This window comes from Pelobates fuscus, chromosome 3 (genome assembly GCF_036172605.1).
Source record: "Pelobates fuscus isolate aPelFus1 chromosome 3, aPelFus1.pri, whole genome shotgun sequence".
Classification (NCBI taxonomy): Eukaryota; Metazoa; Chordata; class Amphibia; order Anura; family Pelobatidae; genus Pelobates; species Pelobates fuscus.
In genome coordinates this window covers 214,499,242-214,509,795 of record NC_086319.1, presented here as the reverse complement: position 1 = coordinate 214,509,795, position 10,554 = coordinate 214,499,242, and the positions used below count along the sequence as shown (strand labels likewise).

General features: G+C 41.0%; 1 protein-coding gene across 1 annotated transcript in view; it reads right to left on the bottom strand.

Annotated features, from left to right (window-relative positions):
• Positions 1-538: 538 nt before the first annotated feature.
• APBB3 (amyloid beta precursor protein binding family B member 3) overlaps positions 539-10,554 on the bottom strand; it is an 83,734-nt gene continuing 73,718 nt past the window's right edge. Inside the window, exons 10-12 of the mRNA XM_063448060.1 lie at positions 8,837-8,952; positions 5,969-6,151; positions 539-1,923 (exon numbers count right to left, since the gene is read on the bottom strand). Coding sequence (XP_063304130.1) covers positions 1,696-1,923; positions 5,969-6,151; positions 8,837-8,952 — 527 coding nt within the window. The 3' untranslated portion in view covers positions 539-1,695. The remainder of the gene's footprint in view (positions 1,924-5,968; positions 6,152-8,836; positions 8,953-10,554) is intronic.

Here is a 10,554-nt window from a genome sequence, read left to right as displayed (position 1 = left end):
TTCTTCCAACTCGGTTTGTGCTTTCTTGCCTTTTCTGACTTCTGGCTTCCTTGACCGCGGCTTGTCCCTGACTATTCTCGTCCTTGCTAACATTAGCCCGGCACCCTTTAAGGTCCGATAGACCAGTGTTAATTTTGGCGGCAAATTTCTATTTAGTTTTAAACATAGTCTTTTGACTAAAAAGCCATTTTAGTTTTAGTCGTATTTTAGTAATCAGAATTGTTTTAGTTTAAGTATAGTTTTAGTCAACTAATTCTACAGTAGATTTTAGTTGACACGACTCAAAATGGGTTTAAAGCCTCTATCTGTCTCTTTTACCTCTTACCCAGCCCATCTGAGTCTCTTTGTGTCTTCTCAGCCCCCATAGGTGCCTCTCTCCCAAGCCCTGGTCTGTCTCTTTTGCCCCTTCCACAGCTCCTCTGTCCAGTGTTAATTTTGGCAGCAAATTTCAATTCAGTCTTAGTCACAGTCTTTTGACTAAAAATCAAAAGTTAATACAGAGAATTTAGTTTTGAAAAACAGCACAGCAGAAAACATCTTGCTGTTAAACAGAAGGAATGCATATTTATTTGCTCATTGCAATCAATACAGGACACAGCTAGATCCAATATAATTGACTTTAATAATAACAAATCCACTTAGAAACTAGTGGTGCTAGGGTATGTACAATTCAACAATATTTTACAGTGTGACTCTGCAGTTTAAATATGTGCAGAGGGTTTTTTGCATCTTCTATTTCACTAAATAAAATCTGTAACAAGAGTTTACCTTCTACCTACTCTTTACACAGGAATACCCCAAAACAGCACAATATTGTATATATAAATTCAGAAATCCATAATATGTCTGATAAGGAATTTCTATATCTTTCATGGCCATTATCAATATTAACCATAGGTCAAGGCGGGGGTAGAATTCCCTGGATCATGCTTCCAACAAATATAATGAGTTTAGAAAGTATGTAATGTGTCATGTCACTGTTAGGACTCCTACCTGGTACACTGGTACCCAGAGGCACAACAGATATAAAGCACCATTTTATAAGGCTCCTTTTATATGACTTCATATTCAAAAATTGTCAAATTGAAAAAATAATTGTGTTTGACTTTCACTTTGAATTTCACTTTGAATAATCCTGAAGGGCTCAGAAGTAGGACCCTGTTTGGGTTTTATCCATATTTCTATTCCAGTCGTGCTTAGACCGTCTGACAGGAAAATAGATCCACAGGAAACTTCCATAAGTACAGGATTATGACTGCTATGCCCTGTCCAGTAATCTGATTGAATCATTATGGTATCAAAATATCCTAGGAGGCCCATGCAATTTTATTGGCATGACTGACACCCTAATCAATACTAATATCAGTCTTGCATCTCCAAGAAAAAGTGCTTTGGATAATGAACCACACAACCTGTGGAATATGATAAACTTAATATTTAGCCAAATTGCTCATGCCTTGGCTTCAGACTTACACTGAGACCCCCCAATTCGCCCACTATAGCACATGCCTGTATTGACCTTTTGTGGCTTTGTGGAAAAGCTAACAGTTTTAACCTCTGTTTATCTCATGGTTAAATATATAACAAACTAACTGGCTTGGACCTGAAAGTACTGAAAACATAACTAAAATATCTACAAAACATAGTAGTCAACTAAAACAGGACCCATTTTTTAAATCTGTCTTTAAGGGCTCTTTAAGGGGTGTGCATGGCATGCTTCTGTTTAAATGATTCAAAGAAAGCCATTACTCCTCTTCTTTTACTTGTTCCCATATTCTTCTGAAGACTGTGACCACTGGAGCTGAATGTGGAAATTGGAGAGTCCACACTAGCTGTCCTCTTCATTTTCAAGAGTGATTTCCCGTGGGATGTTTTTGGTTTAATTCTTGAGGACGAGGCCACCACACATTTCTGATACTGAACCTATAAGGAACGAGACAAGTTATCTAGACCTTGTTTTATAAATAAATTGTTGACCAATTCAGTATTCAGTATTAAATGTTGTATTTTTTTTTTTTTGAAAGGGTGTAGTGAGTGTAATATATTTATATATTATCAACCCCAAAATGGAGCAGTTGGGGAGGAGATGCCAGATTTGAAAAACCATTTCTCCTGGATTCTGGTGCAAACACTCATTATTTAATATATTTCAAAAAATAGCATTTTTGTTTTTGCCTTCATATAATATTTATTAAAATGTGTTTTATTTTGTTATTTTTTTCAGTGTGGTTACATTTAATTTTATATTTCCACAAGCTGAAACCTCAGGTTTAACAAAACTGCAATGATGTGCAGTGTGCCAGTAAAATGTTTGAAACTGGTATTTGGCTTCATAGACATGCACACCACACTATTGCCTTGATTTAATACACTTTCCAAATGATTAAATACTGTTAGAAAAACATTCCACATTATTTATCTAGAAGAAAATACTTTTTTTTTTATATAAATTCTTTATTTTTGGTGCATGTTGCATGACACATAACATAACCATCGTAGGTGCCACTTCCATGTGGTCAAAGAATAACAGTTAAACATCTGATATGGCATACAGTATAATTGCACATTTTTGAGGTGGTGGTCTGTGTGGTTATAACGCGGTGACCTAAGTGTTCGAATTTTACCTCCAAGTCAGTGTAGATCTATTGTGAACTCGGGGTGGAACTTTTCTGTGGTCATTCGTTGTATTTGTTCGAGTTATGTCATGGAGGAGCTGCTCCATTACGTTGTCTTATGTTACAGCTGTGCGAGCTGTCTGTCCTGGGAGCAAGTAATGAGTCGTATGTCGTTGGCTAAGGTAGTGTGGGGTTGTCAGGTGCCACGTGGGTTATGTCGAATGTTACGGGCGTCTAGAGGTCATGTGGTATCCTGTTTGTGCCCCTTTGGTTTCTACCCCTTTACCCTGGAGCGTAAGGGGGGGGGGGATGCGGTGATGAGTGTGGAATCAGAGGGCGCATTCTGTGCCCAACCTGTACGTCGGAATTTTAGGGCGTTTAAGGTTATGTCCCCTCTCTTGTGCGTTTGTGTGAGTAGGTCGTACCAGTAAATGTGTTATTTCACCGTACGTGTGACAGATTAATACATAAATGAGAAAAGAAAAGAAATATAAAAAATAACCTGAAAGGGAAAGGAAAAGGTAGTGAAATCATGCGTATCAATAGTAATAAAAGGCGGCCTTGTAAGGCCCATTAGTCCCAGCAATAGCTGTAGGTTTCTCTCCCTCTTTTCTCCCATCTTTCGTTTCGCTTGGGGGGGACATACGGTCGTTAATGTCCCTTCAAGTAGTGGGGTCCCTGTTATTCCTTGGTTCAGGTGTGGCTGCCTTGGGTTGGGAGCGAGGTGTTCCCAGCGCGTGGCTTCCGTCTGTGGGTAGGCCCAGTGTTGTTAGCAGTGCTGGTGTATCCGTCGGGGCTGTGGCTTTATAGGATTGTCCGTCCTTCATGACCCACAGGGTGTTTGGGGTTGCCCATCTGTACATTAGGTTTTCCGCTTGCAGTGCCCTTGTGAGAGGTTGCATGCTCTTCCGCCACAGCAGGGTGGCTCTGCTTAAGTCCTGGAAAAAGGATATATGGCTATTTTCAAAGTTGTACGGAGTTTTCCCCTTTAGCGCTGCTGTTAATCCTAGTTTGTCGGCCACTGTTTGGCATCTGAGGATTATGTCTCTCGGTACTGCGGCAGGGGCCCTGGGGGATTTGGCTATTCTGTATACCCCGTCAAACGTAAAGTACTTAGCTTGTTTCGCCGGCAGAAGGGATGCCACCAGCCGTCTCACGTAGTGTGGTAGTTCCTCTAGAGGGATGGTTTCTGGAACTCCCCTGATCTTTATATTTTTTCTTCTGCCTCTGTCATCTAGGGTGCTCACTTGTCTGTTGGTGTCAAGTTGGGCTTTTTGTAGTTGAAGCACTTTGTCGCTTAGTGTCTGGAATTCCTGTTTCAGGGTTAGTACCTCCGTTTCTGTGGCGTTTGTGCGTACAGTGACAGCCTGCACCTCAGTGGATAATGTTGCCAGATCAGCTTCCCACATTTTCTTGAGGTTAGACTGGAGGCTTATAAGCATCTCCTGTATGTCCTGTTTTGTGGCAGGGGTCATAAGTCCTGATGTGCTGGCTGTGTCGTGGGTGGCCCGGTGTGAGCTCTGGGGTAAGTACTCACTGTCAGACTGTTGAGGTATCAGGTCTCTCGTGGGAGAGGGCTCCCTTGAATCTCGTGATGGCGTTGAGGCCGTCCACATCTGGCCTATGTCGCGCTGCGTTTTAGCAGCGGTCGCTGGAGGTTTTTGGGATCTTCTCCCTATGTCTCTGCTCGTCTGGCGGGGTGGCAGCGGGTCTATCAGGTCCGGGTCCCCCCAGAGAAAGTGCTCCACTGCGGTCGCGTGCGTCCTGCCGGCCGCGCGGTAGGCCCCAAAGCCCCGATTGCGGTATTTTTTGCCCGGTGTTGAAAAGAAAGGCATCGGCCGTTCCCGGTCGGTGCCCTGAGTGCAGCTCTGGTGCCAGGTAAGTCGTGGCTAGTAGGATTCCGGCGATATTTAGCCCTAATGAGTGGTGCACACAGGAGCTGTACGAAATGGCGACCGCTCCTGTGCGCTGCTTGGCTCCGCCCCCAGAAGAAAATACTTTTGATGCTCCTTCTGTAGATAAATCATTTGGGAAGTTTTTCCAAGAGTGCTGAATCATTTGGAAAGCTTATAAATCAAGACTAACATTAGGGTGCACACACACATGTAAAAACAAACTCTCATTTATGTTCCCATCGGGACATCATAACCCCTAGTCATACCACTCACACCCCTAAAATTAAAGTGCATCCATCTCTTTGTCCATTTAAAATATTGGGAGGTTTTGGAACATTAGCCTGAATCAGCTATGCCCAGGCACCCATGAGTTTTAATGTCAACCTTCTTCTCTACATTTCAGCATCTCATTCATCTACATAGCTTAATACATTTATGATTTTTTTTACAAAGCCTGATAGCATTAATGAGTATCTGCTATTTGAACAATGCTGTAGGCAGTTGTAGTCGTCACACATCAGATTGTCAGACCATGGGGCAAACAGGGCTATGCTGGGCGCAAATTGCTAAATATTGAGAGACATTCTATTGCTTTCTATGACAATTGCTCTTTGATGCAGGAGAGTACATGATAAATCTCCGCCACGAGTGTCAATTGAATATTTCTGAATAAGCATTTCAAATGATTTAATATTTTTGCAAAAACTATTATCAAAATATTAAAATATAAAAAAGCATATCTATATATTTGACTCATTATAGGGCAATACCAGTATACTCCTGTTAATACCTGTTGATATTTACATGATAATGTACATTATTTCTGTACCCACCTATACCAAGCCTTTATCCTTTCAGATATGATGGATATACCAGAAACATTGTATTTCTTGTTGGCTTAACGTATTTCTCCTTCCCTCATTTTTATTTCTGTACATTCCTCACTTTGTTGCACATATAATATTTGTGGAACATGTCAGCATCTCAAATTGTGCTGCTAAGATGTGTCAACTTGGTTTATCTTTGTAAAACTCAGTAAAAATTTATCTATATTTTAAAGAATATTAAAATATTTTTCAAAATCTGAAATCATTCTAAACATTTATCCAAAAACATTAACTCGTTTGAAAAGCTTAGCCAAAATATTAAACCAAGGCCATAATGAGGGCCAATTTGAACAAAATATGACCTCTTGGATTCCTGTACATTTCAACAACAACTTCATAAAAACATATCCAACAAGACTAAAATCTGTCTGGAGACTAGCTCTGCCTTGGACGTATTACAGACATTCCAATAGGAATAAGAGTAATAGGGGCCAGACAAAGAATAATGATGAAAATAACTTTGCTGTGATGGATAATGTATATTTTAACCTCTGCAGCCAATGACATAATGCTCACTGCATTCTCAATATTAGGTAAGGGAAGAGAATTTAATGTTTCAAAATTAACTCACCATACAGGCGGCCTGGACAGCTTCAGAGACATTCCCAGCATCTGGTTTACACCAGAACACCGTGCATTGAAAACACTGTTTCCCCACGTCCACAATCAAGGCAAAAGTATGCGGGTCTTTCCCGATCCCAATGAATGTCACGAAGCGAACCTCGCATTGCCAGACGAGATTTTCTTCACAACCCTCCAAAAAACATATTACTTATTAAAATGAATTAATCTGAGTGTCTATTCAAATGCAACAATAAAACATTAGCAGGGTTATTCACTAAACTGAGAATTTAAAACATTTAAAATTCAAGACCAAACTAACCAAATTGGAAGCAAAGCAGACTTCGACCAGAAATCCACTTCAGCTATTTTGGCCTTAAATTCACTTTGAATTCCTACCAATGCTCACTTTAGTAAATTATACTATAGGTTAATACACGGGCGAGGACTCAATCTGTATATATTTTTTTATCTTTATCTAAGATCAGACAGATAGATATACAGAGCAAGTAGTCACTTATCATAGTGGAAGGGACCTCTGGTCTGGAACTCTGACCAGAGGTCACACATGTTAAGAAATACATAAGTAAACTATAATTCTATAATTCTATAATACAAAAATAAATGTTTTTCAAAAGAAAACCTTTTTGTTAACAGAAAACATGTGGTGAGTGAAAAAGTCCTGGACAGATGAGAAAAAAAGTGATGTACATATTGATGGTATACAATTCAGAATGCAACAACAGTAATACAAAACATGGGACAAAAACCTACACAGTGAATGATACCAATCATTCCAATACAGTAAATAAATGTAATACACACAGTAGAACTATACATACTGTGCCCACTTTGGTACTTAAAACAAGAATATTGTCTCTTTTTTTCTCTTTCTCCTTCACAAATAATATTCTTTTCGTGCACTTATGCATACAACTTGTTGCTTAATATAAAAGCTGATCTATGGTGCTACAACCTGCAATATGAAGTGCTGCAGACAGAGGCGGAGCTAGAAACCACAGGGCCCTGGTGCGAAAATTGCCCTGCCCCCCCCCATATATCTACCCCCCAACACGTCTACCCCTCACCCCACCCCCATACATCTACCCCCCTCCCATACATCCCCCGCACTCATGCAGACAAACAGATACACATGCAGACACACATGACACACACAGGCACACATACATACAGACATACATAGATACACACACATACATACACACATACAAACACACACACACACACACATACATACAAACACACATACAGACACACATGCTCACACATATACAGAGAAACATAGATACAGGCACATATACACAAACACACACATACATACAAACACACACATACAGAGACACATACACTAACACACACATGCAAAATGTTTTAGTCACCCTCCTGTTTCCTACCTTTTAGGTGCAGGAGGGTGACTTTCCCTAAGGTCCAGTGGCTCAAGCTAATGGGAGTCAGAGATCCCACTCTGACTTCCTTCTCTCCTTCCTCCCACGGTGACTGCTGGGAGGAAGTGACTGGGGCAGTCACAACCTCCCAGCTCTGACATCATCATCTGGAAATTCCTTGCCATCGGGCGGCCCTAACAGCATGAGCCACCCAATGGGCCTCTAAACGTGCGGCCCCGGAGCTTAATGAAGCACTGATCTTTATTTTTGTAATAGTCAGCTGCTTTGAAATTCATTATAAAAAACCCAACAATCTGTGGTTTAGCTTTGACCCATACCTAAGAACATTTCAAATGGACAAGAGGGAGGGAGGGAGAACTTTTTTTTTAATATTGATGTATTTTTTTAATTTATGGATATTTTCTTTTTATATTGTAGCTTAGTTCAGACAAAGAACTTCTGCTTTTCATTAGGCTGTAGTGGAGTTGGGGAACAGCACCTATTGGATCAAATGGAAGAAGTCAAACTATTCTAAAATTATTAGACTACTTACACTGGGGCAGCGCCAAGGCAATCCTGACTCCATGACCACTACAGAGCGTTGTATTGTTTATAGTGCTTGGAGTCTTTCATTAAAGTCCATAAACTCCATACTTCACTGCAGTTATCAGTGAAGGATTTTTTTTTATTTCTAGATGTCTATTGACACTGTACCTAAATCCATACTAACCCTGAACTCCTGCTAACACTGACTCTGGATTCCAATTAACCCTAACCCTCTATCCTCACTAGCCATAGCCCTGGCTTTCTGCCAACCCTAAACCTGAATCTCTGTTAACCCTAACCCTGTACACGTGGCTAACCCTAACCATGGATTCCTGCTAAGCCTGTATCCTCACTAACCCTAAATAGATTGATATGATGGGGTGTGAGGAGTAATACTTGCCATCTACTCCCCCATCTCCTGGGATATGGAACCAGGGCAAATAATTAAATTGGGGTTATGTATAAAAAATGTTGTGCTCTGAAAAGTGCTCTAGAGTACTGAAAGTAGAAAGGTCACCATGGAAACAAGCAGGCACATTGCGTTGGTGACGCTTTCTTTTTTCGATGTTTGACCACTTTTCAGAACAGACACTTTTCATACATAACCCCATCGTGCCTATCTCATTCTAATCCTAAGGAATGGGAAGTAATGTTTAAATAAATTCCACTCTACTACGAACTCAGCAGCAGAGGCTGTGTGCTGTTTATGGTTATGAGGTGTTTAGGGTTTAGAGGTGGCCATTGTAATGTTAGGGGCTACTAGGTGGTGTTAAGGGATTAGGAGTTTCCTGCCTTCAAGGTGTGTACTGCACGTCCTATTACTCTCATGGTGTGCAATGCTGAAAGGTATTACGGGGACATCACTGAAGTCAGAAGAAAGGGACACTCTAATAGATCATTATAACAGGCTGACTTTCATAATTTACCTCTTTGAGACGCACAGTGAGGACAGTATCAGTAACTTCAATGACAGATGGTTTCCACTGTTCTCTAAGTGTAGTCCTGGTTATATTTTCAATTGTGTCATTCAACACATCCATACCTATATGGATATACATAAGGAAACTGTGTTAATGTACTAATCCAGCTAGATGGAGGATATACTGTATATGGCTTTTTTGGGCATAGCATGTACAAGTTTGTGGCATGTTTAAAACCAAAGACAGGAATTTCAGTACTGTAATGATGTTTGTAACAGATCACCACAAGGTTTGTTGGATGAATTTTGGTTTCTACAGAAATTAAGCAGGGACTGTTTTTTCCCTCTTTTGTTTATCAAAATCTAGTAAAGAAAGGAATACTATATGGTGAAATGGTTGAGGGAATGAAGGGGCTAATGTAGATCATTCTTGCCTACTCAGTTTGCGGTGTGTTTTATATTCAATGCTAATGATACCAGGCAATTACATCATACTCCCTGTCTGTTATGGCAAAACACATGATACAGAGCAGGGGAACAGGTCTGAGCCATCATGGACACAGATCTTTAGCTCATCTTTATTATTATTATTATTATTATTATTATTGTGGTATTTATATAGCACCATCAAATTCCGCAGCGCTTTACAATGGGTGGACGAACAGACATGTAGTTGTAACCAGACAAGTTGGACACACAGGAACCGAGGGGTTGAGGGCCCTGCTCAATGAGCTTATATGCTAGAGGGAGTGGGGTAAAATGACACAAAAAGGTAAGCATAGTATTAGACTAGTGACAGTTGCAGAAGAGGAATCAGTCAGGAGCTATTAACAGTTTAATTGATACGCTTTTATGAAGAAGTGGGTTTTTAACGATTTTTTGAAGGAGTGGAGACTGGGTGAGCATCTAACGGAGGAGGGAAGCGAGTTCCACAGGAACGGTGCAGCCCTCGAGAAATCTTGAAGGCGAGCATCAGAGGTGGGAGTACGGACAGAAAATAGATGTAAGTCTTCAGAAGATCGTAAGGGCCTAGACGGGACATACTTGTGCATAAGGGAGGATAGATAGGTGGGAACAGCATTATGTAGCGATTTGAAAGCAAGAACCAGAATTTTAAATTGAGCTCTATATTTTATAGGAAGCCAATGTAGGGACTGACATAAGGGTGAGGCATGGGAGGTGCGGGCGGACAGGAAGATGAACCTCGCTGCTGCATTCATTATGGACTGTAACGGCGCAAGTTGGGAGCACGTAAGACCACTGAGAAGTGGATTACAGTAGTCAAGGCGAGAAAGGACAGTGGAATGGACCAACACCTTAGTCGCATCTGGCATTAAGTAGGGGCGGATGCGTGCAATGTTTTTGAGATGGAAATGACAGGATTTGGCGATAGATTGAACATGAGGCTTGAAGGAGAGGTTGGAGTCAAAGAGAACACCTAGGCAGCAAGCCTGCGTGGTGGAGCTGATGGTAGCACCGTTGACTTGGAGGAAGACAGACACAGGAGTAACAACACTTGAGGGAGGAAAGACCAGAATTTCAGTTTTGGTCAAGTTTAGTTTAAGGAAGTAGGCAGCCATCCAGTTAGAAATAGCAGAGAGGTAGTCAGAGACACTAGTCAAGAGGGACGGGGAGAGATCAGGAGAGGACAGGTAGATTTGCGTGTCATCTGCTTAGAAATGATATTGGAAGCCAAAGGAGCTAATGAGTTTACCAAGGGAGGCA